Source organism: Oryzias latipes, chromosome 7 (genome assembly GCF_002234675.1).
Source record: "Oryzias latipes chromosome 7, ASM223467v1".
Classification (NCBI taxonomy): domain Eukaryota; kingdom Metazoa; phylum Chordata; class Actinopteri; order Beloniformes; family Adrianichthyidae; genus Oryzias; species Oryzias latipes.
The window spans coordinates 30,174,418-30,202,408 of NC_019865.2; the positions used below are offsets into that span (position 1 = coordinate 30,174,418).

General features: G+C 46.6%; 1 protein-coding gene and 1 long non-coding RNA gene across 2 annotated transcripts; one reads left to right on the forward strand and one right to left on the reverse strand.

Annotated features, from left to right (window-relative positions):
• Window positions 1–6,322: 6,322 nt before the first annotated feature.
• On the reverse strand, window positions 6,323–18,902 carry LOC101167186 (pollen-specific leucine-rich repeat extensin-like protein 1). The gene is made up of 6 exons (XM_011473015.3): window positions 18,809–18,902; window positions 11,664–11,817; window positions 11,383–11,579; window positions 11,101–11,294; window positions 10,907–11,028; window positions 6,323–9,056 (listed from the first exon to the last, which is right to left on the reverse strand). The coding sequence occupies exons 1-6, from the start codon at window positions 18,838–18,840 to the stop codon at window positions 6,858–6,860; spliced, it is 2,898 nt and encodes a 965-aa protein (XP_011471317.1). The 5' UTR covers window positions 18,841–18,902; the 3' UTR covers window positions 6,323–6,857.
• LOC105353676 lies at window positions 18,392–27,987 on the forward strand. The gene is made up of 3 exons (XR_908398.3): window positions 18,392–18,640; window positions 21,525–21,604; window positions 21,681–27,987. It is a non-coding gene; the product is annotated as an uncharacterized LOC105353676 (long non-coding RNA).
• The last annotated feature ends 4 nt before the right edge of the window (window positions 27,988–27,991 follow it).

The window sequence follows — 27,991 nt, forward strand, 5'->3', positions numbered from 1 at the left end:
TGCCTAGTGTCAGAAAGCTTGGTCTCTGTCTCAGGTCATGGGTCTTCCAACAGAACGACGATCCAAAACACACAGCCAAAAAAAAACAAGAAAGGCTCAGAGAAAAGCGTTGGACTATTCTGAAGTGGCCTTCTATGAGCCCAGATCTGAATCCCATTGAACATCAGTGGAAGGAGCTGAAACATTCCATTTGGAGAAGACACCTGTCAAACCTGAGACAACTGGAGCAGTTTGCTCATGAGGAGGGGGCCAAAATACCTGTGGACAGGTGCAGGAGGCTCATTGACAAATACAGAAACCGTTTCATTGCAGTGATTGCCTCAAAAGGTTGTGCAACAAAATATTAAGTTATGGGTACCATCATTTTTGTCCAGCCCCATTTCATTAGTTTGTTTTTTTAAATAATTCTGTTAATCAACAACTCAAAAGTAATGGCTGATTATTTAATTTTCAATAAATTTTAATTTATTGTTACTTTTGAATGTTTCAAGTCATTTCAGTGAGCATTGTGGACTTTCTTTCTTTAACTGAGGGGTACCAACAATTTTTCCACCACTGTATATCACGTATGTATCACGAAAGACAGCCCCACACATGAATGGTCTAAGGATGCTTTACTGTAGGCATTGACACAGGATTGATGGTAGCGCTCACCTTTTTATCTCCAGACAGCCCTTTTTCCAGATTTAAGAGCAGTCTTAGTTACCCCAATATCCTCACCTATGAAGCCACTTTTATGCAATTTCATGATGGCTGCACGCGTTTCTTTGCAGGTCACCATGGTTACCAATGGAAGAGCAATGATGTCAAGCTTCACCTTCCTTTTAACATGTCAAGTCTGCAATTCTTACCCAATCAGCCTGACCTAATGACCTCCAGCCTTGTGCTTGTCAACATTCTCACCTGACTTAAGACGATGAAATGATCTCAGCCGGTCCTTTAATGACAGCCATGAAATGCAGTGGATAGTTTTTTTGGGATTAAGTTAATTTTCATGGCAAAGCAGGACTATGCAATCCATCTGTTCACTCTTCATAACATTCGGGAATGAATGCAAATTTCTATTATAAACACTTAAGCAGCAACTTTTCCAATTACCAATATTTATGTCATTCTCCAAACTTTGGGCCACGACTGTACTCTCTCTGTCCTCCTGGCTTACAGCCCCTCACAACCACTGTGTGAATGCTCCAGTTTTTTCCTCCTTTATCCACAGAGGTCCGTGTTAAGGAGGAATGAAAAGACTTGTTAGCAGCTTTGGTCAGCCAATCAGGTGTGGAGACGTGAGTGATGAGATCAGCAGGTTTGAGTGTGAGGTTCAGGAGCTGCCGACAGGCAAGGAAAGGGAGACGACTCATTCATGAGGGAAACTGACAAACAGCAGCAGCTCCAACCTCCCATCTACAGCAGGGACGTCTCTCTCCAGGAGGCAAAGACAGAGAGTCCACCACTGTTTAGGGAAACACTTCAGCGTGAGATTCCACAAACTGCTGCTGAAGAAAAACGTCTAGTTTAATTGGATTTGTTTCCTAGCTTTATTGGATCAGAATTTCTGGACAAACACATCGGAATTGTCTTTGTTCGGTGTCCTTCAGTTCTGCGGCTGCTAACAATGAGGGTGTGTGAAGGATGGGCAACGGCCCCCCTCTTTATGCTCCGGGGGGCGGGGCCTCAGAACTTTTCTAGGCTAATGACGCAGTTTCATGCTGTTAAGCACAGACATACGATGTCCAAACGTTATTGGTGTGTTTTCATTCACAGCTTTGCTGCGTCTCACTGCTCAACGTACAGAAAGAAAGAAAAGCTGATTTTCTATCTAAAGGCCTGTTCACACCGGGACGAATTTCGCCGGCGATTTTCGCCGACGTTTAACGCCTCGTGACTAAACAAAGGGCCCCAATGAGAGTGTGCACACCGACGCGAAAAAACGCCAGGCGTTAAAGCGTCAAAAAAAAAAAACGCCTCGGGTTCGTTTTTTTTTTTTGACGCGTCGCGTCGAAATCTACTCGACCAATGAGAACGGCGCTTTTGCTCACGTGTCTGGAGCTTCTGAAGTTACAGTAAAACACAACTTGGGGGCGCTCAAACACAAAACTGCCTTGCTGAGCACACATACCAGCGAAGAAGATAGACGCCAAGTAGCGTCTACACAGCCGCGAAGCAATAATGACGGACATTCTAAAACATCCCCGAACCAAGCACCAGTTGGAGCTACTGGTGCTTGAAATATTCATGTTTTCTTTGTTTGATTCTGACAAGCGTGTAAATACTTGCTCTCTTCTTCTGAGTGAAAAGCGACTTTAAGAAGCGTAAAGTTGCGCAGCGCCACCTTGTGTACAGGAGTATTTCTGTTTTACATTAAGCGCCATCTAATGTCAGGGAATGAAATTGCATGTTCACTCCACTCATCGTCAGCGAAAATCGCCTGGGTGTGAACACAAAAAACGTGGCGAAAAACGCTGGGGAATAACGCCTGGCGAATATTCGTCCCGGTGTGTACGGGCCTTAAGCGTGGATGTTTGTGGGAAGGATTTCTGTGTGCATTTCTTTACCTGCTTTCAGTGCGCAGACCTTCATGAATGAATCTCCTGACGACCATTGGTGCTCACCTGTGGCAGGAGTTCATGCTCTCACTGGCCTTCTGGCTTCCAAGACAACTTCCTGCAGCTGACCTGACAGCCTCAAAGCTCCATTTCCAGCCGCTGATCATCCTGAAGCTTAGTGTTTTCACCAGTACCAGCCGAGTGGGTCACCGCTCCTGGTCCTTTTCCATTCTACACCTGCGTTGGTTTAAATTCTGAACAGCAGTGAAGTTCTCAGTATTTTCTTATTGAGGCTCTTTATTCTTTTGGAACACATGAGATCCACATGAGATCCACGGGTTCTTCTGCTCCGTCCACGGTTGAAGGGCAGAAGGCAAGTGGAGTCAATCAGCCACACAACACACGTGAGGGGACACCAAACGCTTTTAGTGAGAAAGAAAAATAAGAAAACAGATAAAAACTAGTTTTGTCTACAGCAACAGTGAGTTCTGGAGTTTCACTGAACCAGAGAAAAGCGGAATATTCATCCTGGATATTAGCAACTATGAAGTCACCGCACATCACTAAGTCTAGAAACACAACATGGCTCAGCTGACATGGTGGCTTCTGGCAAGACGCACAACAATATAGGCACTAAACTCAGGAACATGCAATATGTTGGCTGGTTACTGCGGTCGAGGCCGGTACGATTCAGTTTAGGACCCCTATGGGGACACTCGACTGCAAGTCTGAAGAACAGACCAAAGAGGAGGATCTCTGAAGGTTCAGGGCCGAGAGTCACAGAATCCCAACAACATATCTGCAGAAAGAAATGATTTATCCAAAGGTAGGGGTTTTCTGACAACGGTCCGTGTGCGCTTGTGCTGCTGCAGGTTCACTGGGTCCACCGTCTGACAACCACATCAAACTCAGAACGACTATGGTGGGACTCTTTCAGTGGGTCATTCCCATCGCGTTCAGACATCCGTGTTGCTCGTTCGTCCGTGTTGCCTCTTTACAGTCTTCTTTCACAAAATAAAAAGATGTTCGGGCTGCACGGTAGAGAAGTGGTCAGTGCTCCCTTCAGCACAAAGTACTACATTTGAAGTTTATTCTATCAAGTATACTTGAGTATAAATATAACAAGTATACTATAGATCATGTACGTGTGGTGTAGGAAGTACACAAACTGAATACCTTTTCAGACTAAATTGGAACATTTTAAGTTTACAATACATAGATGGCATATAAAAAGTAAACTTCAAGTATACTGCCTGATTTTTAGAACAGACTAAGGATACTTGTAGTACACTCAAATAGACTACTTTTTGCCAAGGGTCTCAGCTCATAGCGAGAAGGTCCTGGTTCAAATCCCAGCCAGGACCTTGCTGTGTGGAGTTTGCGTGCTTCAAAGGTTCGTTGGTGTCTCTAAACGGCCCGTAGGTGTGCATGTGAGTGGGGATTGAGTAGCTTTTCCCAAACCGTTAAGGCACAAACAACACCCACTTCCTGTTTGTGTAGCTGGCTCAGTGAAGAGGGACCGCTGACTCGTTGGTACAACCAGACTCGAGCCCCGTCCAGCTGGACTCCTTACTCTACAGTAAGGCCAGATTCGAAATCTTCCCCTATCCCTACATCTAGTCCTCCTAACAGAGAGTTATGGAAAATGTTGCTTTCTAGTTCGGACGTTACTACCACTCGATGACGTTACCAATAGTCACCAGTGAACAGTGGATCAGTCTCTCCAGTCATCAGTAGATGTCTGGATAACAGAGTCTGGACAGGGTCTGACTTGGCAGCTTGGCAGACATGGACTAAAACTAGGTAAACACGCATGTGTCACACTGGAGTGTTGCTACCTGAGTAACCCTTGTGCTATCCAAGGCACTTTAACATTGGGAGTTGGGTCATCTAGACCCACTAGACAATGCTCTGAACCTTTTTTCTTCAATGATTTGTGATCTTCACTGGTGTCCATGGATTACATGAAATCTTTCCACCTTTATCCACCTTTGTCATGGTAGAGAGAACATGTCAAAGTAAGGGTGGGGTCTTCTAAGATAGCACAAGGGTTAAGGGCATCTCCATAAGCTAAAGTTGGAAGAGTCTTGGTGCGAAATGTTGGTACAGTGCAAATCTGGCTCCAGGCCTTTTCTACACAGCTCTACTCTGATATATGAAAGACCTGGTGTCATAGAACTCCGGCTCAGCACCAACCGCAGTTTTTAATTTCTCCTTCATGATCAATTTACAAAGGGTTGGCACTTCAGTGAGTTACAAGGAACACCCTCCATCCATCACTACCAAATCAGTCCCCGATTGGGAGTGGAGTTTGACCTGGTTTAACATTTTTGTACACAAAGCCCAAAAATGGTCATAGAAACTTGCGTAGCTACACTTGAACACGAGAGTTTTGAATAGGAAAGCCCAAAATGTGCATTTACATGGACTTTTTATTTGGAAGTGTCCGCTTGAATGTGCGTCGCTAAGGGTGGTGTGAATGTGGCTTTGAACCTCAGCTGTGGTCCTAGGACTATAAGGGAACCAGGACTTCCTGCAGAACCCTTAGCAAAAACTCAGTGATCCCAGCAGCACATGGATTTCTTGCACTGTTCAGGTGCAGGTAAGCTCACCAAACTCTTAAGGTTGATGCTGAAAGATGGAAACTCAGAGCAGCCTGTGATCATGTGACCTGCAGCGGAACGTGGCAAACAGACAGCAGTAGTTTGCGGTCACCTCTGTGTGGTGGGGCATGACTCAGAGGAGATCCTGTGACTCTCAGGCTGAAGCTCAGACACTGCCGTTTGCACATCTCAGTCCAGACAAAGCTGAGGTGGACCACAGACCAGCTCCTGGTTTCATCGGTCCACATGAAGACCCACAGGTGAGCAACAAGCAGGTGGTTGATTGTAAGGAGGGGGGGGGGCAAACTGATCCTGACGTTAAAGATGACGGTATAAATGCTCCCCCCCCCCCACACACACACATACACACTACCAAATGGGTTTGGTTGGGTTTTTAAAGTGCTTCCTTTGGAGACGAAATATCATGAAAACAAACAGACTTCTGATGAGCAGCTCGCTAACAGCTGGCATGTTCCTACTACACCCCCCCTCCCGCCCCTCCCTTTCTGCATGGGGCACAGAGGGCCACTACTTGCCAAACAGGAGGGGGGCTTTGTAGACGCCGAACAGGGAGGTGGGCCGGCCCTCTTCCTGCTTGAATAAAGTTTAAAATGGAATAAAGATAAAGCAAATAAGTGAGAAGAAAGCGTTTAAGGTGCAGAGGGTACGGTGGCCCTGAAGGGCAAATGACAGCAACAAATCTCTCAACGCAAAAACCTTTGAAAGATTACAACAATTAAAAAAGAAAAAAAAAAAAACTTCACATTTCAGAAATCGAAACAAAATGCCAGAAAACAAAAAGTAATTTCAAGAAATCCAAATGAAATGTTGTAAAAATGAAACAAAATAAGAAAGCGGAGACGGTTGGTATGATGGGAAATCCCTAACATGACGATGTTTGAGTTTAGAAGTAGCGGCGAAGCAGGAGGACGTTTAGCCTGAAGTGTGGGGAAGAGCTGGTTGACCAATCACAGAAAGTTTGCAGCGGCCAGAAGCTTCAAGAAGTTTGCCACATAACTTCCTGTTGAAAAGGTGAACAACCACATCCCATAATACCCACCATCTCCAGTTTCTTCTTTTGTTTTGGTCTTAAACATTTCATTTGGATTTCTGGAAATTAGTTTTGTCCTTTGTAACATTTCCTTTATAGTTAGGATCTTGTATTTTTTTAATTTATTTGGATTTCTGAAATGTTTTGGTTTGAAAATGTAATGTTGTCTTTTGTTATTACTTGTGTTGGTTTTTACATTGCTGTTGTGATCTTTCACACGTTTTTGTGGTGAGTGATTTGTACTTCAGGGCCACCGTAGGACAGCGCCTCACATCTGCTCTGAGGCCTTCAGGACCATCATCACACTCTGACAGTAACACGAGTTTAAAGCTCTAGAAAACAGACATAAGAATGCTGACAAACAAAAACTAAACAGGTTATATTCTGGAAGCAACATCTGGTCAGAGTAATGTGTTAAGCATCACGGTTTCAAACCCATCCCACAGAGACCAGCGGGACACAACAGCTGCCTTTTGATTATATACACACACATACACACACGCACACACACAGTTTGGTTTTGACTCTGGCCGTCGCTACAGACCAGCGTCTCCTCAAACCCGCAGTCCAAACAGAAGCTGCGCTGCTCCTTCAGGCCTGTGAGGCGCCCCCACCCCTAGCAGCCCGGCCACAGTCCCCCGCCTGGTTCTGTCCGACCAATCAGCTAACCCTCTCGCTGACGGCAGTTCTCGACTCCACAGTCTCCTCACGGCTGGGATGGGGGACAGCAGGGACAATGTCCTCTGGCAGCCTCACCCTACCATCGACACCCGCCGCCCCGCTGGCTCCTGGGGGGGTTGGAGGCACTGACGTGCTGTTTGACTCTCTGTTCTCAGGTGTTGTGATGGGCTCCCCCCTCCCCTCGGCCCTCATACCCTCCACTCCGACCTCTTTTCTCACAAGCTGGCTGTCCCGGCTGGGCCGTGTGGTACTCAGGTCCTGGGGCTCAGTCTGGTTCTGCGGGACAGGGACAGGGTTGGTCGGAGTGAAAGTAGGGGGAGAAGGGTGGAGTGCATGCGGAGTAGTTAGCTGAGTGGGGGGCTCAGGATGTTGTATATGACTCCTCTGAAACTGGGGCTGCACTTGAGAATGGAGCACAGACGGTCTGGAATGGGACGTAGGGTGTCTAGGTTGGGGTCTGCACTGTGGCTGGATTTGGTGTTGCAGAGGGGGCTTTATCTGTGGTTGGGGCACTTCATGCTGAGACTGGGGTACAAGCTGAGGTTGGGAAGAGGTCCTGTCCTGGGGGTCGGAATGGGACTCGGTCTGGATTCTGGATTGTGGAAGAGACTGTATCTGGGAGGGGATCCTTGTGTGAGGTTGGCCCTCAAGTCGTGTTGTGGTCTGAGTCTCTGGGTGAGAATGAAGCTGGGTGGAGATTCTGGGTTGGGGTAGAGACTGTGATTGGGCTAAGGTTCTAGGCTGGGGTTGAAACTTGTGCTGGCCTTGAAGTTGGCCCCTAAATTGTGTTGGGGTCCTGGTCAGAGGCTGTGATGGGGCTCTTGGTTGGGGTTGGGACTGGGGTTGTGTTGGGGTCCTGGTCGGAAGCTTAGACTGGGATTGGAGTGAAATTCTGCTGTGACTGTGGAGTTGAGGCTGAAGCGACGAATGAGGTGGGGACTGTTGTCTCATCTGGGAAATGGCTTGGGGTGAAGCTTGTTTTAGAAGCTGAGGTGCTGTAGGTGGTTGGGTTTGGGACTGCGGGTGTCTGGTTTGCTGTGGATGAACCTGTAGCTTGGGTGTGGATTGAGATGGGTCCTGCTGAGCCTGAAGCTGTGTTCTGTGCTGAGATGGGGAGTGGGCAGGTTTTGACTGGAGTTTCTGACTGTTAGACTGGGGAGGACTGTGGATTTGGGGGGAGGACTGAAATCTTTGGGCTGGGGGCTGGGCCATGACATGCCAGGCAGAGGAGGACTGGGGTACCAGCTGTTGAGTATGGGCTTGTGTCTGACTGGGATCCTGCGACTGAAGGCAGGGCTGGGGAACACGAGGATGAGGCTTGGGCTCAGACCCAGCAACGAATTTCTGTCCAGGAAGTGGCCCGAGTGCCACTTGCCGGGACACATCAGGGTTGAGCTCAGGCCCGCTGTGGGATATTACCTGTGGCTTTGACTTACGGGAAGAGTCCGAGTGTTGGGTGACTGGAGAGAGGGCAGGACGCGAGCGCTGGTCTAACCCTGCCGCAGACGCCTGTTGGTGGCAATGATGGTGATGTTGGTGGTGTTTGCGAGGTGGTCTCTCCTTCCTTTTGTGGCTTTTTGAATGGCCGGTGCTACTTCTGCCACCTCCTCCTTCATCCTCACCGGCTTCTGGTTGTCTGCTGCCTTCATCTCCTGTTTTCTCCTTATGCTTACGCCCCTTTTGTGTCTGCGGGCCCCCAGAACCAGCAGAGCTCTTCAGTGACTGTGCCTGGCTCTGTTCAGGGGGGGTTTCCTGAAGATCCAAACAGGAAGCCCCCTCTGCTGTTCCTCCTTCCTCTGCCAAAGCTTTCACTTGGCTCTCAGCAGGCGTCACCACGGGCATGTGAACAGTCTCCACATCCTCCACCGTCTCCCTTGTTTTGCGTTTTTTAATGGGCAGAGCGGTTTCCTGGACAGTTGGCTTGACGGTTGACTCCTTTCCAGCTCTCTGTTTGGCCTCAGCAGCCAAGATGGCGGTGACAGCGTAGCTTCCAGCTGCTGAACTACTGGACGATGTTGCAGAGGAGGTGGAGGCTGTGGCAGCTGCCGCCGCTGTGGAGGACGCCACAGGTTTTCTCCCCCGTTTCTTAGAAGGGGGTTGAGGAGGAGGTTGGAGCTCCTGTTCAGACTTCCTCTTTCTGCCGGGGCGGGACTTGGAAGACAGGACAGGAGATGCCACCTGCAGATCAAATCAGCAAGGAGCATTAATGTTTGTCTTTAAGGAACGCCACACAACAGACAGAATTCAGTCACATTGTCTGACTTCCTTTGACCTGGTATGGAACTGGATGTGGAGTGACCTAGATCAGGATAAATGTATTTAGCAAGTCACACCCAAGCTCTACTATGCACAAAGACGGCAAGAAACACTCCAAGCAAAACCAATCCGATCCCATCCAAGATTCTGATGGCTGAGTTCAGTCTGCATCAGTTTAACAGTATTTCCATGATGAGCCATGTTAGTGACCAAGAGACTACAGGGAGGATCTGTGTAATGTGCTGAGTGTGCAAGTGGACGACTGTCCCAGGCCGTGTATGCAGTCTAGAATGAGGCTTTTATCCTGTAAGGGGGTGTTTTCTTGCCACTGAAATGATGGAGCACCAAAGGGAAAGAGGCATGCTTCTACCATTACTAGAAGTCTGATGCTCAGTTCCTCTGACACGGTCAGAGATAAGCTTTAGAAACAAATGGTGGTTTTTTTGTTGTGACTTTGTGCATTAGCCAAAACTGGTTTCTGTCACACTCCATCAGGTCTTTTTTTGTTATACATTTTCTTTTTTCATTTGTACATTTTTATGTGTAAATACATTTATGTGTAAACAAGTCTGTTAACTTTAGTCCAACTGAGGTGGAAGCCTGATGCCGTTTGTTCCGTCCCAGACTTTTGATCGCTCCATCATGGCGTCCTCCAGAGAGAAAGCTGATTTCAACAAACACGGCCCTCAAAAACATCAGGAACTTCTTCGTCACATCAGCAGACTCATCTAGACCCACTAACACTCAAACATCACATGCTCATCAAAAACAATCACAGGCCACAGTCCACTAAGGATTCTGAACAGGGAGCTCTTCCCACAACCGTTTGGACCTGTGATGAGGACGTCCATGCCCTCCTCCACCTGAGGCACACAAACATGTGACTACATCTGTGCCGAGTCCAGGTCACGAACAGGTCAGGTGACTCTCTATGGACTATTGCTGCGTTCACACTGAATTCGATTTGCGCGTAATTTTCGCTGCACGTCAGCCGCCGTCGACAAACGTGTTCAAAAACTTGACGCTCCCGCAGAGGAGCTACTGTTTTTAGCCTCATTGTTACATGGAAGCACTGAGTGCATATCTCATTTACATCACATAGAAGACACAGTGACGTAGAGAGACCAGGTTTATTGATTCTGAAGAGCTCTACTAAAACATCAGTAATCACGTCTCCATGTCTGCGTTCATGGCATCATTCAGAGACTCTCCCATATGATGGGCTTCACCGTCTACTGGAGGAGCTGCAGCTGAATGACGGCCCCTCTCAGCGCTACTGTCTGTGTCTTTGTGGCCCAGTGTGAAGACTTGCTGTCCCGCATTAGGAAAAATAAAAATGAGAATAAAGCTACAGGAACTTTTACTATTGTTTTGATAGAAAAAATATATCGATATTTTGAATTTCAGGAGGAGAACGATCAGATTCTCCTCCTTGTTGGTTTTGGATCGCATCATCAACATGTAAGATGCCTGATTGGTCCCTGACTGGTTGATGCTGCATGTCTTCTTTGCCAAAGTAAAGATCATTGAATTCTCGCTGAGCCACAATGCCCAAATCACGTCGCAATGCCCCAAAAGCGCTGCGGCCAGGCCAACACTCAAAGAGCAGCGCTGGACGCCTCATCGAGTCTGTACATTGACTTGGTGTTTGGTGTGAACGCAGCTTTAGGGCCACAGAGGTATGTGCAAATGGACAACTGCAGTTCTCTACAGGATGAGCCTCAAACCCCCCAACATACAAAAATCAAGAGAGCAGGTGCAGAGAAGGTTACCATGGTTCCAGTGGAGCTCTCTGCCTTGCCAATGGGCATTTTTACCAGGAGTTTGCCTGGGGTCCTCTCAACCACACGTTTCATGGCCACACCCTCAGTAGCCTGTCGCACCTTACCGCTGCCTACACAAAAACAAAGACAGAACTGCTGAATGCTGTTCCGCAGGTCCAGGTTACTTCTTGTAGTCTGAGTACCTTTGGGGCGCCCGCGGCCTCGCCCGGATGGTTTTACCACCTTTGGTTTCTTGGGAGAACGTTTTTCACGCCGGGAAGGGCTTCCACGACCAGTGACGGTGAAATCAAAGTCATTGGGGTCGGTGGTGGTGTCCCCAATCTTCTGGAAGTATGCCAATAGCTCCACCTTGGAGCGAAACGCCTTTCCTTCTGAGCTGCAAGGCAGAAAACATCAAAACCCCATCAGCCCCGCTGGTTCCGTTATTTTACTGCCTTGAATAGCATGTGGAGGGTGGAGCTTACTTGATCAGGTAAACGTCAAATTTTCCTGCAGAGCGTCCGGATTTCCTCTGTTTCAGTTTGCGGGTCCAGCCCTGTGGAAGTGTGGGGTCATCGTACAGGGGCCCACGGTCTCGAATGACGGAGCGCCGCTGTCTGGGAGATTCCTCCAATTCAGACCCTGGTCTTGGTTCTGAGGGACCGGCCTCTGGTTCAGTCTCCTGCAGGGAGGGAACGTACTCTGTAGACCCAAGCCTGTTAAAAAACCCTTTGGACTGTGCTGGGCCTAGCAGGGGTTTTCTTACCTGGCTCTGTGGTGGCGGCTTTGAAGCTGAGCCAGTTATGGCCACACCCTGCTCAACGTAAAGACGCTCTCGATGAGCCTTCTTGCTATGGGACTTGTCCCTGTTGGGAGCCTGGGGTTCAACTGGTCTTTCCTCACTCCCTGGCTCTGGCTCCCTGTGGAACACAAACATTACGTCTGTTAACTTTAGTCCCACTGAGGTGGAAGCCTGATGCCATTTGTCCTGTCCCAGACTTTTGATAGTTTCAACAAGGCGTCCTCCAGAGAGAAAGCTGATTTCAACAAACACGGCCCTCAAAAACATCAGGAACTTCTTCGTCCTCTCAGCAGATTCATGTGGTCCAAGTTAGAACATCTAGACCAACTCGCACTCAAATATCCCATGCTCATCAAAAACAATCACACATAATGGCTTAATATGGACAACAGAGCATGCACGAATGGGTGTGTAAACATGGGCTGACCCCCTATGTATACCGTCACCAACCTGGAATCCTGGAAGCCAAAAGGGGTCTAGACTCTAACCAGCATTTCAGAAGAACAAGGACCAGAACTATTGACCATTTATGAGAACTGGAGTGAGTCAGTGACATCACCCATAGAAAACGACTTACTCCCGGTTCCAATGAAAGGAAGGAATTCAGTCACATTTTTTTACGATACCATGTTGGAGCCAGACAACATAATAACTGGTGATTGGACCGAGTCGGTCTGAGCCAACATTTTTATGGCAAAAACATTCCAATCAGGACTGAGGTTATTGGAGGTCGACATCCCTACCACTTGAAAGCGGGCTCAGGAGAACCTGTCAATCAAACTTTTTCAGTGAGAACACCTGCTTTTATTGAGGCATCTGATTGGCCAGTTTATAACTTTCAAACAAATTATAGAGAACATGTTAAAAAGGTATCAGATCTAGAATGGTGATTCTGACCAATAGAATGACTGACAGCTTATTATTTCTCTATAGAAGTCTATAGGATTTTGGCTTCTTTGAGCCACCAGGTACTTCCTGTTTGGAACGCCGAGGGGGAGGAGTCACTCAGTCCAGTTCTCATATGCAGTCAATGGTCGCAACAATGACCAAAATTCCAGAACAAATCAGAACACATAGAGAAACTATCAGTTTTTCATGTCTGTCACAACTTTTTTTTTTAATGTCTGTATTTTGACTGTTTTGTTACTTAATGTAAACCAAATTGTACCATGGTCCAGGTGAAAACACAATTCTGATTGGCTTCAGGGTGTGGATTAAAAAGTCATAATCCACAGTGATAATGGACCCGGAGCAACAGAAACTCAGAACACAATAACAGTAATAATACTATTAGTATCTATAAATTGGTATCATATGGATTGTATTTCAATCATTAACGTGTTTGACAGAATAAAACAAAAACAGAGGTTGTGATGTTATTCCACAGTTTGTCACATCAGCAGAAAAGACGAGTGACTTCATAGGTTCCTTAACTTGATCATGTTGATGCAGAAGAAAAGAATGAGAGAAGGTGGAGGTGAAACCCCCAAGAAATTGAACTATTAAGACTTTGTTTCTTTAAAATAAACTTTTGCTTCGTCCAGGTCAAGCGGTAAGAGGTGAACTTTCTCTCTGAACTGATGCTTTAATTTATCATGATGTTCAGCATTTATATCGAAAATGAATTAGACCATAAAAAAACAACAAGATCAAAGTTCTACAAATTGATTGAATATTTCTGTCTTTCGTAAGTGAGCATGTTATAAGAGGGACGGCGAGGTGTGCATGGTCAGAAATGAATGGACTTTGTGGAAGCAACCAAAGCGGAGGATGGTTCAGGCATTCATTTTGGAATATGCACACCGTCGGGCATTACGTGTCTATTTTGTCCTGAATTCTGATCTAAACAAGTGGAGAGCAAAACATTTTTCTCTACTTTAGACTTTGTGTCGCCATCGCGACCAGCTACCATCTAAAACTCTTCCACTAGTTACCCCCAACTGTCTGACTGTCTTCGCCTCCTGCAGCTATTCCTGCTGTAGAACTGAGGCTGTAAGCCGCTGCTGCTGCTGCCTATAGTGCTGCAGCTGCTACTGATGTTGATTATGCTGCTTCTACTACTGTTGCTGGTGCTGCTGTTACTGCCGCTGCTGCTGTTACTGCCTCTGCTGTTGTTACTGCTGCTGCTGCTTTTACTGCCGCTGCTGCTGTTACTGTTACTGCTGCTGTTGTTACTGTTGCTACTGCTGCTGCTGTTACTGCTGCTGCTGTTGTTACTGCTGCTGCTGCTTTTACTGCCGCTGCTGCTGTTACTGCCGCTGCTGCTGCTACTGCTGTTACTGCTGCTGTTGTTACTGCTGCTGCTGCTTTTACTGCCGCTGCTGCTGTTACTGCCGCTGCTGCTGCTGTTACTGCCGCTGCTGCTGTTACTGCTGTTACTGCTGCTGCTGTTGTTACTGCTGCTGCTGCTTTTACTGCCGCTGCTGCTGTTACTGCCGCTGCTGTTGCTGTTACTGCTGCTGCTGCTGTTATTGCCGCTGCTGTTGCTGTTACTGCTGCTGCTGCTGTTATTGCCGCTGCTGTTGCTGTTACTGCTGCTGCTACTGTTGCTGCACTGTTACTGCTAGTGCTGCTGCTGCTGTTACTGCTAGTACTGCTGTTACTGCTGCTGCTGGTGCTGCCACTGTCGCAGTAACTGCCGCTGTTGTATCTGCTTCTGCTGCTGCTACTACTACTGATGTTGATGCTGCTGCTGTTGTTACTGCTGCTGCTGTTCCTGCTGCTGCTGCTGTTACTGCTACTGTTGTTACGGCTGCTGCTGTTACTGCCGCTGCTGTGGCTGCTGCTGCTGTTACTGCCGCTGCTGGTGTTACTGCCGCTGCTGGTGTTACTGCCGCTGCTGCTACTGCTGTTACTGGTGCTGCTGTTACTGTTACTGCTGCTGTTGTTACTGTTGCTGCTGCTGTTACTGCCGTTGCTGCTGTTCCTGCTGCTGCTGCTGTTACTGCTACTGTTGTTACGGCTGCTGCTGTTATTGCCGCTGCTGTGGCTGCTGCTGCTGTTACTACCGCTGCTGGTGTTACTGCCGCTGCTGCAACTGCTGTTACTGCTGCTGCTGTTACTGTTACTGCTGCTGTTGTTACTGTTGCTGCTGCTGTTACTGCTACTGTTGTTACGGCTGCTGCTGTTACTGCTGCTGCTGCTGCCGCTGCTGTGGCTGCTGCTGCTGTTACTACCGCTGCTGGTGTTACTGCCGCTGCTGCTACTGCTGTTACTGCTGCTGCTGTTACTGTTACTGCTGCTGTTGTTACTGTTGCTGCTGCTGTTACTGCTACTGTTGTTACGGCTGCTGCTGTTACTGCTGCTGCTGCTGTTACTGCCGCTGCTGTGGCTGCTGCTGCTGTTACTGCCGCTGCTGCTGTTACTGCCGCTGCTGTTGCTGTTACTGCTGCTGCTACTGTTGCTGCACTGTTACTGCTAGTGCTGCTGCTGCTGTTACTGCTAGTACTGCTGTTACTGCTGCTGCTGGTGCTGCCACTGTCGCAGTAACTGCCGCTGTTGTATCTGCTTCTGCTGCTGCTGCTGCTACTACTACTGATGTTGATGCTGCTGCTGTTGTTACTGCTGCTGCTGTTCCTGCTGCTGCTGCTGTTACTGCTACTGTTGTTACGGCTGCTGCTGTTACTGCCGCTGCTGTGGCTGCTGCTGCTGTTACTGCCGCTGCTGGTGTTACTGCCGCTGCTGCTACTGCTGTTACTGGTGCTGCTGTTACTGTTACTGCTGCTGCTGTTACTGCCGTTGCTGCTGTTCCTGCTGCTGCTGCTGTTACTGCTACTGTTGTTACGGCTGCTGCTGTTACTGCCGCTGCTGTGGCTGCTGCTGCTGTTACTACCGCTGCTGGTGTTACTGCCGCTGCTGCTACTGCTGTTACTGCTGCTGTTGTTACTGTTGCTGTTACTGCTGTTGCTGCTGTTCCTGCTGCTGCTGCTGTTACTGCTACTGTTGTTACGGCTGCTGCTGTTACTGCTGCCGCTGCTGTGGCTGCTGCTGCTGTTACTGCCGCTGCTGCTACTGCTCTTACTGTTACTGCTGCTGCTGTTACTGCTGCTGTTGTTACTGTTGCTGCTGCTGTTACTGCCGCTGCTGCTGTTACTGCCGTTGCTGCTGTTCCTGCTGCTGCTGCTGTTACTGCCGCTGCTGTGGCTGCTGCTGCTGTTACTGCCGCTGCTGGTGTTACTGCCGCTGCTGCTACTGCTGTTACTGCTGCTGCTGCTGCTGTTACTGCCGCTGCTGCTGTTACTGCCGTTGCTGCTGTTCCTGCTGCTGCTGCTGTTACTGCTACTGTTGTTACGGCTGCTGCTGTTACTGCTGCTGCTGCTGTTACTGCCGCTGCTGTGGCTGCTGCTGCTGTTACTGCCGCTGCTGGTGTTACTGCCGCTGCTGCTACTGCTGTTACTGCTGCTGCTGCTGCTGTTACTGCCGCTGCTGCTGCTGTTGCTGTTACTGCCGCTGCTGCTGCTGTTACTGCCGCTGCTGGTTTTACTGCCGCTGCTGCTACTGCTGTTACTGCTGCTTATGTTACTGTTACTGCTGCTGTTATTACTGTTGCTACTGCTGCTGCTGTTGTTACTGCTGCTGCTGCTTTTACTGCCGCTGCTGCTACTGCTGTTACTGTTACTGCTGCTGCTGTTACTGTTGCTGCACTGTTACTGCTGCTGCTGCTGCTGTTACGGCTGCTGCTGTTACTGCTGCTGCTGTTATTGCTAGTACTGCTGTTACTGCTGCTGCTTTTGCTGCTGTTGTTACTGCTGCTGCTGTTACTGCCGCTGCTGTGGCTGCTGCTGCTGCTGATACTGATGTTGATGATGCTGCTACTGCTGTTACTGCTGCTGTTACTGCTGCTACTGTTACTGCTGTTCCTGTTACTGCTGTTACTGGTGTTGATGATGCGGCTACTGCTGCTGCTGTTGCTGCTGCAGCTTCCTATCAGTGTTCTTCATGAATGTCTGAGTCTCTAACTGAAGCTTGTCTCGTCTTCTTCCTCTGTCAGCAGCTCCTCAACCTCAAACCTGCTGTTTTACTCGCTGATCTCTCTATCATCTCTTTCCTGATTGGCTGCTGGATTTTTCTCCAACATGGACAAACGGGAACAATGATTAGGAGAACACACAAAAATCTACACACGGCTGACCGAATGGTTTTTCGAAACAGACGCCAGCGTGAAAGCACGTGCTGCAAGATTAGCAGAACCTCAACAGTTCTGCACCAACATCCACTCTCATCTTTAGAACTAAAGTCTCTGAGAAGACTAGGAAATAATCTGATTTTCAGTCCAACCGTAAAACAGAAAGTAAACTACCAATAGACCAAAAAGATCGAATCCTTTTGGAAGCAAAACCAGAAGACAAACTGAAACCATGCTTAGAAATCTGGGTCAATTCCACTGGAAAACATCGACTGGCGCAAAGGCCAGAATCCTAATAATCCCAGAGTCATCTAATCCCAGACTAGAGCCCAGACGATGATAGTTATTGGGAAAAAGAAAAAAACAATGGCTGGAACAATTGCCTGTATAACGGAACTGGACTGAGAGAGTGTGAGGTCATCCATAGAAATGACTCAATTCTGGGTCAAATGCAATGAAGTCCATTCAGTTCCCCTTCTTTGCCATACAGACACTGTCAGGTCGGAACCAGACCCCTCCAATGAGCAGGTATTGGTTTGAGTCACGTTTCTATAGCAACCGCTCGCATCAATCAGAAGTGAGCTTGTGAAGAGTCGGCATCCCTTCTACCTGAAAGTGGGCTCAGGTGAATCAGTCAAACTGTTTCAATCGTTCAACTTTTACTGAGGCATCTGATTGGTCAGTTTATTATTTGAGTCACTTGAACTACAGAAAAGTATCATGAAAAAAATGTGGATTATCGACATGTTAAAAAAAAAAGTATCAGATCCAGAATGGTTCCTCTGACCAATAGAATGAGTGAGTGACAGCTGTTGGTTTCTCTATAGAAGTCTATGAGATTTTGGCTTCTTGGAACCAGGAGATACTTCCTGTTTGTAATGTCAGGGTGGGAGGGGCCGCTCAGTCCAGTTCTCATATACAGTCAATGACCAGAACACAGAGTAGAATCTCAGACCACAGTCTGATGACAGACACGAAGACCGGATTCAAAGACCGATCTGGATTCAGGGAACAAGTACCAGACCAGAACACAGGATGGGGCCACATTCCCATCCCAGGCTCCTGTGTGGCTGCACAGGTGTGTGTCTGTTAGTGAGTAAGTGCATGCAAGCATGTCTTTTGTGTGTATGTTTCTGAATGTGTGGCTGTTTGCTGGTGTGAAAAAAAAGAACACAAACAGGAAGCGATGAACCGGATTTGCTGCACATGCACCCTTCGTGTTGCTTATAGGCACTAAAGAGCATGGCAGAGTTTCTTCTCTTGGGTGTCGTGCAGACCTCAGTGCTGTAGGTCAAAAAGTTTGGTCAATGTTGTGTACAGTTAGGATAAAGTTAGGTTCAAATCTAGAGCCTCAAGTCTGGTTTAGGTCAGGTTGGACCTTTTTTCGGCTCTGGTTATTATCTCGTTAAAGTAGGGGTTAAAGCCATAACAAAGTTAGGGGACGGCGTGTTCAAAGACAGGCTAAAGTAAGGTTAATCTGCAATGACAGGCACTGCTCAGTCCAGACAGGATGAACGCGCGGGCACTCGCGTGTGTGTGTGTGTGTGTGTGGGGGGGGGGGGGGGTGTTAAGTCAGTCGCCACCCCTCCTTCTTTCCTTCCAAACACTGCGCGTGCGTGCGCGTGCGAGCTTAGAACCTAGCGGCCGTTAGCTGGCTGGCTGCACGCTTCACGCGGCGGGTGGAGCGGACGGGGGCGCTAGGCTCGGACTCTCCGCTGACGACCTCGGGGCTTCCTGTGGAGTTGTACTGAAGTGAACCGTGGGGGCAGCGTCAGGGAGCGGGCTAGGCTAGCCCGCTTAGCTCAGCTCAGCTAAAGTACGGACTTAGCAGCAAGTTGGTGACGTATTCGCGCTAACCCCGCTCCGCGGAGAGGGCCAGGGGTAAAAAACAACGCACTTTGACTGGGATAAAACGCTTGAGAGTCGGGTCTAGTGGAGCCGCGCGCGGTTGCGCAGTGACGGAAGAAGAATATGAAACACTTACAGCCTCTCCTCCGCGCTCTCCACAGCGGCCATTTTTATTTAAATAAATAATTTTATATAAAAAAAGCCAAACAGCCCCTCCACCGCACCCCGCCCCCTCCGTCACAACACGCATCGCGAGATCTGCGCTCAATTAAGTTGTATTTATCTGCGCAGGGACGCAGTGGTCTCGCGAGAGATGAGCCACAAATGTGCATGACGAAGTGAGGGGTGTTCAGGGTCTGCTGGACTGTGGGATAAAAGGCGAACATACTAACAAAAGATCGATTTATCATTAATCAATCACATGAGTTTGCAAAAAGTCATCACCTGACTGAAATCACGATAAAAACAACATGAGCACGGATATAAAGACAAACTGTCTTTGTTTTTGCTTAGTTTAGATGTTGAGTTGATTGATATACTGAATCTTGTGGGGGTTTTGTCCCACGTGAATTCTCTATCATTGGGAATAAATAACAAGCTAGAAAAAGTGTTTTTCATGCAATGAACACTGACTGCTGAAGATGCTTCAGTGTAATTTAAAATACTAACTGCACATTTGAAGCTGACATAAGAGTCACCAAATGTTTATTTTATGTTACTCTCTTTATCCTAAATTGGTTGAGAAAAACGAATTCAGGCAAAAAGCTGACATGAACTGTAAAAGCTGTCCAGGTTATTAGAAAAAAAATTAATTAAAGAAAGTCAAAACTGTTTGAAACAAATATGAATCAAATATAAAAGGATTTATAATAGAATAACAAGCAAACATGTGTTTTCTATGCAACTGTAATTGTCACTTTAAAAAGTTATAATAAATAAATAATGAGTAATTTAACATTAAGGAGTAGTTACATTTATCTTTCATTACATTTAGTTACATGTATAAGTTATATCTGGCCCTTTGAGGACAGCCGCTATGCTGATGTGGCCCTCAGTGAAAATGAGTTTGACACCCCTGATCTAGATTATGGAAAAAAAGAAAATTGATTTCATTATGTTATGTGTCCATGAAAACAGTGAAGGCAGAAGCCGTGTGCCTCAGGTCTAATTGGTGGAGCTGAAGGTTCCTCCTGGCGTGAACAGGTTCTGTTAAATTCTGTCATTATTTAGGTCAGCTGTTTTCAGGACAAAGCTCATATGAGCTCTTCTTCTGTTCAGCACCACCTGGAACCAGCTGGTTTGCCTTTCCTGTGCCACCGGGATAGCGTGGGAGTTCACTGATTGGCTCATGCTGAGTCTCTGGTGTGGGTGCAGGCTCTGCCTCCTTGGGACCGTTAAACCTTTGGGTCGGTTCCTCCTGCCCTCTGTTTGGATTTATTTCATGCAGCCTGTGAGGAGCTTTCTTTTCTGGGTGCTTCACGAAACTGTGGGCGGGGCCTTTTTAGTCATCTGTTTAACCCTCCAGTTTTAAATCCCCTCGTACTATATCAAGGGTGGCGGACATGCGGCTCTCAGCCAATGAGTGCGGCTCTTTGTGTCTCATCGTATTGTAGCAACCTGGGGGTTAGCCCCGCCTTCAGCCCCTAAGACTCATGGGAAGTGGGGAATCTTGGGTGAAAACCAAGAGTGAGAGGGCTGGGAACACAAGTGACATCCATGCTGTTTGACTGTTTGTGTGTGTTCGAATGATTGAGGATTGATGCGGAAAAGGAGACTTTGCTTCTCTGCCTACTTCTTCCTTTCTGAGACTTTCTGGGGCTGTGCAGCGTATGGAGTATGGACAGCACTCCGATGAAGCTACATCGGGGTCACTGACATAAGGTGTCAATACAGTGCCTAAAGAATTGCACAGCAAAACAGTAAAACCGCGCATCAAAACCCCAAATCTGAGAATCAAAATGCATAAATTGAGAACCAAAACGTATAATTTGCAACCAAAAGCGATAACCCAAAGCACAATCATATTTCTCAGTTCCCGATTTTTTTTCTCGCCATTCTGGAATCCTGTTTTTGAGTTGCAGTTTTATTTTGAAATCATATTTTTGAGTTGCGCTTTTATTTTTTGCGCTTTTGATTCTAAAACCTGTCGACACGTAAAAACAGCGACATGTCAGTCAAGGAGAGGGGAGGTGGGACATCCCCACATCCAGAAGCTCATTGGCTACCGAATAACGCCGAGTCTTGCGTCAACATAATAGTTTAGAATGTGCCGGTCAGTTTTTCATATCCATACTATTTTAAACTATCAAAAGTGTACTTTATGTAACCAGAGGACGCCAGCACAGTCAGATGAGGAGCTCCACCAGTAGCTGCTAGTGAAAAAAGATGTTCGAAAGTAAGACGTTGCATGAAAAACTACCACCATTGTTCTCCTGTGTTAGCATGCTAGCTAGCTCAATGCTAGCGGGTTTTCCAGCTCTTTTCATGACTTTTATAAATTAAAAAAAGTCGATTTTTTACGACAATGTCAGGATCGGTCATGTTAAACCTGGGAATAATTGCTTGTGAATTGTCACTAGGATTAATCAAATTTTTTTTTTCAAGAAGCACATTCATGTATAACATAAGGTTTCTCAATATTTTTTAGGGTTTACAGAGGGAATTGAACAGAGCAACAATATTGCTGTGCCTTATTTACAAAATGTATGAGTCTGACTGCACTATACAGACCAGCAAAAACAGGCTTTATTCCCCTTAAAATTCCAGTATTAAACATCAATAAAATTATTAATTTTTTTTTAATTAGGTGGTGGTTTTAAAATGGACTATTCCTGTCTGTTGTTTTCTATAAGGGCCATTGTTATGCATGCCATAACAAAAAAGGCGGAAATACTGAGCCAGCTACCACGTGGATGTCTACAACTTATTGAAGGTCATGCAAACAATTTTAATTTAATTTCTTTCTTCTTTTTTGGTTAATTGACTTTGCTTTTTTTGTTTCTTTCCAGATGCAGGCCCCAAAGACGTCCCTGGTGTGATGCAAAGGTTGTCTGGCAGGCTCACGGACATCTCCTGTTAACTGAAGAGAAGCATTTAAAATAGTTGTCCATTTTGGGCTTCAACACTGAATGAGGCCGGCTGCCTCCAGGGACTCCTCAACCCCACTGCACTGGTGGGTAGCCAACTAACAACACCAAGGGATATCTCCAATCCAACCCTTGCCAGGAGGAACCTGCTCAGGGCCCAAATACACACACAAACACACCACAACCCCAAACGTGATTAAAAGAAAACACAAAACAGAGGAGTTGCACCTGAGCAGGACACAACTACTTGTAGGCCGAAACAGGGGTATAGCACCCACCAGCTACCATAAGGATAAAGGGAAAAAGCAGCCACGGTTTAAAAATGGATAAAACAAGTGTGTCAAGTTTGATTAAAACATTAAAAACAATGACTTAAAAACACTATAAGCAAAACAGCAGTGGTAACTCTGCTGGAAAAAAAGACAAATAAGTTAGTTCTCCCTGGGTCAAACACATCATGTTTACAAACCCTTTTGTTACCTCTCATGCCCCAGCGTCAGAACTCATTCCACCACTTGTTAATATAAATAAATAAATAAATAAAATGTTGCAAACTCAAATTCTCAAGAACTTTAGTAAAAGGACTCAAATGATCAAAAACTTGAGTAAAAAAAAAAAAGGTCCACATGTCAAGATCACTCACCATGGCCAAACCAGCAAACCAGAGTCTAGTTGGAACTCCCACAGCTGCCATTTATCAGCCTCATTGGCCAATCACAGCTCAACAGACAGGTGGTGGCCATGAATGTTAGCCTATGGTGCACCATTAGGGACAAACTACCACCCACAGCCCTGTCTGTCACATTCCAGTCCCCCTTTTGTATCAGTGCCCCACGGATAAAAACAAAAAACAAATCTACCTACTTAATACCATAGTCCAAAACGTCAGTAACGCAACCCTTTCGCCCAGCTACCTGGGAGTTTGTCGCCCCATCTGCCGGATTTAGTACTGATGCTGGGAGATAATGCAAGTTTCTATGTCGTCCTGCTGTGGTGCGTCTAGACCTCCTCTGACCTTCTGCTTCAGCCCCAGTGGGTACCACAGGAGCTTGGAAAGGTTGTGTAGAATGGATGCACGGTTCCTGAGGTGTAGCATTGTCCATAAGGTCTCTTTGATGGGGGGTTCGTACATAAGATGGTTCAGGTTGGCCTCCTATGGGGTCAAGCATGACCCATGCACCCTGGTCGTCCTCCTCACCACTAGACTGCATTCTGGTTACTTGAGGCACTTCCTGCATGTGAGGCAGCTCTGAGGCCAGATCCACATTGGCCGCCTTCATCATAGTTCGGTGCACTTGACGAATCTTACCCAGATCTTGAACGGATGCAACTGAATACACAACTCCATCTGGTGCAGAGGCCTGTATTACCTTATGTAAGGTAGGACTCCAGGCTTCCTGAATCTTGGTGCGACCTCGTATGGTGCAGTTTTTCAGATATACTAGCTGCCCCTCTGCCAATATATCACAGAGGGTTTGTCGGTCATGCCGGTCTTTGCGCTTTAGAGCAGCCGCTGATGTTCTCGCACCCAGTCAGTCACTGGCCCCTCATCTGGCTCTTCTATCCTGCCCAGAAGGAAATCGACAGGCAGTTGAGGTTCTTGACCGAACATCAAGTAGTACGGTGACTCACCTGTTGACTGATGAATAGTTGTGTTGTAACAGAACACCAATTGAGGCAGGTATAATGGCCAGTGTCTTTTCCTCTCTGCTGGCAGTGAGCGCAACAGGTCATGCATTGTCTGATTAAACCGCTCACACTGCCCATTTCCCTGGGGGTGGTGTGGTGTAGTCCGGGATTTCTGCACTCCGTACAGGTTACACAGCTGACCAACAAGGGGCATTTTCAAAGCTGCGTCCTTGGTCGGAGTGGAGGCGAGCGGGAACCCCAAAACGAAAAAACCTCTTCCGAACAAGAGCGCTGGCCACCGTTGCGGCTTCCTGGTCTCTGGTAGGCATCTCCTGTGTGAATTTAGAAAACACATCCATCATTATCAAGACATGCTCTCTCACCGTCAGCAGCTGGCTACAGAAGGGTAAAGTCCACTGCTAAAATCTGGTTTGGGTGGGAAGCCAACAAATGCCCCATGGGTGCACTGAGTTTGGGCTGAGAGGTCGTGTACAGTCTTTGCACCACTGTTTAATATCATCGCTCATTCCTGGCCAATAACATCTCTGCCTTACTAGCTCAGTTGTGCGTTCAATCCCCTGGTGGCCGTGGTCATCATGCAACTGCTGCAGGACTTCTTTGAGGCAAATAGGCAACAGCAGTTTTAGGACCTCCTCCCCTCCATCTGGCCGCTGTACCTTGCGAAAGATTAAACCATCCTTACTTGTGATCTTGTCCCACTGCCGTACCAGTACTCGAACTGGTCCTGACAGTCTGAGATCTTTTACAGTATGTGAGAGAAAAGCAGAGATGGCCGACTGGGTTACCTGCGGCTCCTGTCGAACAGCTTGATGTGTAGCAACCGGAATGGCTACTCCTTCCAACATTGACCCAGTACTCATCCTTGCCATTGCTGTGGGTGGCTGCCAATTGGCCACAGCTGACACCTTGGATGGATCCGTAGATACTCCTTCACAGGGACCAGATGGCCAAGGTAATTAACCTCTTTCCTGCTGAAAAAACAACACTTTTCCAGCTTAACTTTTAGTCCTTCTTTCTGCAGTCGACTCAGCATCCTATCCAGACGATTTAAGTGGTCCTCCACACTGGAAGAGAACACAATGATATCATCCAGACATAGTAGGAGTAGTTGACAATGCTCTGCCCCAAACATCTTCTCTATGAACCGCTGAAAAGTAGCTGGCGCGTTGCACAAACCAAAGGGCAACCGGTTGAACTCAAATAGCCCAAATGGTGTGCAGAAAGCAGTCTTTGGGCGATCTCTCAGTCACCAACACTTGGTAGTAGCCACTAGCCAGGTCGAGCGTGGAGAACCGTTTGTCCCCACAAAGTGCATCCAAAGACTCCTCAATGCGGGGAAGAGGGAAGGCATCTTTCCTAGTCTTAGCAGCGATTAAGCTGCCGGTTAATCACGCACATTCGGAGGGAACCATCCTTCTTTTGCACCAGCACAATCGGAGAGGCATAGGGGCAACCACTTTCCCGGGGAACCTGACTATCCAACAGCTGTGGGCCTCATAATCAGAGGGGGGCAACCTCCTATATCGCTGTCTAACAGGCTTGTCATCGAGCAAACGGATGTCATGTGAAATCAGGGTAGTGCAGCCAAGATCAGTTTCGGATGCAGGGAAGACCGACTCGTGCCTCAACAGAAATGTCCTTACTTGTTCCTGTTCGGTCTGCGACAGCTCGGACAGATCAAGGTTCTGTTACTGTTGGCCAACACTACTAATGTTACTCTCATTGACCTTGATGGAGGCAGTAACTCCAGACTCCTGTGTAATCTCACAAATCCCTGAAGGGAGCCCTTGAACTGTAGTTGGGACTAGGTGACCCACGATACTTCGGGGGCACAGTTTTGTCTGAGTGAGCGCTTCATTAACAACTGAAAACCGTACCATTCTCCACACGAACCAATCAAGGTGAAACCAAGAGGCCATACGGTAATGGGCAACTAGCTGGTTCCAGCAGAACAGTCGAGACATTGCCAAAGTGTGGCGCGCAAGTGGCTGCTACCAACTTAACTGTACCTCCCGGTATTAGAATAGGCCTGCGGCCTCTAACCTTGGCCAGGTCTGTTCTGACTGGACAACACTGGGATTGATGACAATACTGTAGCGCCTGTTGCCATGGAGGTGAAGCATGCACTAGGGGTGGAAGATCAAACAAAGAAAGCCCATGCTGACCAAATAGCACATCATTGCACTGATTGATTACGTTCATCCCTAAAACATCCGGCACCGCAGGACGAGGCTGGTCTGAGGGGGATCCTTGACCACTAGCCACCCACGCTGAGGAATTACTTTTCCCAGCCCCTCAACCATGAACTCCACGTAGCCTGTGTAGGGAATGTCCAAACCATTGTCCGCAAGTAGGTGCAATCGATGACAGTGCTAAAGGTCATTCTTAAAATGCTCCAAGAAAAAGCTCTCCACCATAATAGACGCCATTGAACCTGTGTCTAACAGACAGTCCACAATTACCCGTCCCACTCTAACAGCTACCTTAGGGCACTGTGCAACAAGGGAGGTCAAGTTAGGGTCAACTGCATTCTCACTCTTGGAGGCAGTAAGGTACCCTTCCAACGTGTGGCTCAGCATGCTGGAGGGAACTAGTTTCCCACAACCTGGGAATTAGGACCACTATATGCCTGTTGGGGGGACAGGGTAGAAGGGCTCTGAGTGTGCACGCGTTTATTGTCACATTCTTTTGCATAATGACCCACTTGCTGGCATCGCCTACAAATGATGGCAGCACAGCTTGGCCGAGTTTGCCGCGGTGCTCTCTATAATATGGCCATAGCATCAATCATCTTATTAATCTGCTCTTGTTTTAAGATTAGAGCACGCAACTCCAGTTCAGGGCTAATGACACCAACTGAGCAAGGAGGGGTGATGGGCTTCACACTTGAACCTTGCATGGCACAAATAGAAGGGACTAGATATAGGCCACCACGACGATCCTGCCCTGGTCTGCCCTCACGGTCCCACTGAATTGCTATAGTCCGTGCCTCCCACATAGACATTTTTGGGGTTAAACGCACAAGCCTTTTTAACTCCCTATGAAGGTCTGAATCCAGTACATGTTCAATAAACTGGTCGCGTAATAACTTGTCTGATTGAGGCACAGACTCAGGGGAGGTCTGCTTAATCTTATCCATGACTGAGAGCAGGGCATGAGAATACTCTTGAAGGGATTCACCCTCCTGTCATGTTCTAGAGAAAAATCTCTCCTGCAAGGCTACATAGGAACTTGAACATCCATACAGCTCCTTCAGAATATTGATCTTTTCCAGTTTGCACACTTAGTTCCTCATTAACCGTCTTGATAAGATTGGATAACTGTCACCAAAATAAATTTGTATCATCAGCTAACAAAATAAATGTAGATGTTTTTGAAATTGTAAAATCAACGAGTTTTTCCAGAATTTATGAAAACTAGGGAAGTAATAAGATTTTCTATAATTTGTGAACAGGTGTTATCATAATTTTTGTAAATTGGTATAACTTTGGCCTTTTTAATTTAGTTTGAGACACAGCCAGTTTGCACTGATAAGTGACAAATATAAATATAAATAGGTTTAGAAATGGGATTTAGCACTTTTTTCACCAGAGACATGTCCGTACAATGATGATTGTTTTTATATATCTGAACAATACCTATAAGTTCTTGTTCATTGGCTGGAGTGAAAACATTTGTACGTGGATTTGTTTTAATTGGGTCTTTGAACATATCAGTCAAATGGTTTGGAATTTCTGCTGCTAAATCTGGATCGACATTTAAGATAAACGTATGAAATCGGTTTGTTACAATTTCCATATTGTAGGTTTTTTATTTCATTCCAAAAGTAATTTGGGTATGCTGTTTTGTTGGATTTATTATTATTTAAAACATTTATCAATCCCAAGTTCCTTTGATATAATTTATATTTTCATAGAAGTATTTTAAAATACAGTTTTTTACTTCCTCTTATGTTAGTTAACTTTATTTAATATTGTTCTGTTTCTTTTGTTCTTTTCTTGATACCACGTTTGTAAAGATTATTTTTCTTTTTACAGGCATTTAGTAATCCTTTTGTAAGCCAGGGGCATTGGATATTTTTATTAAGTTCTGTATCAATCAATTCTATCAATTTCATCAATTCTGTAAGGCCTTTACCGCCTGCCATCACACACAACACCAACCACACAGAACATTTTCGTCATGTTTTTTCTTTACAAACATTTTTTAATAGAAGTTTATTTGAAAAACTTTTCAGACATTTCTTTTAGGGGTTCTAGTCTTTTACCCAGATAAATGAAAAATATTCACTCATTCAAAATAAATGTTTAAAGCAATGCAAGCAACTTAAAGCTTAAGATCATAGATTATCCTGTGAATAATAAAAAACAAAACAGAGAATCAAAAAACATTTTAAATATTTTTGGAGCAAAAATCATCAGATTGTGAGGGAAGTCAGGGAATCAAACCCTGATTTCCTGTGTGCTATTCCTTTTCTGAACTGGACAACACATAGTCAGCAAAAACTGATCAGTCCATCATTCCAGTCAAATGTGTGGAAACACTTTGAATTTAGCAAAGTCATGTGACCATCCAGTGTCTAG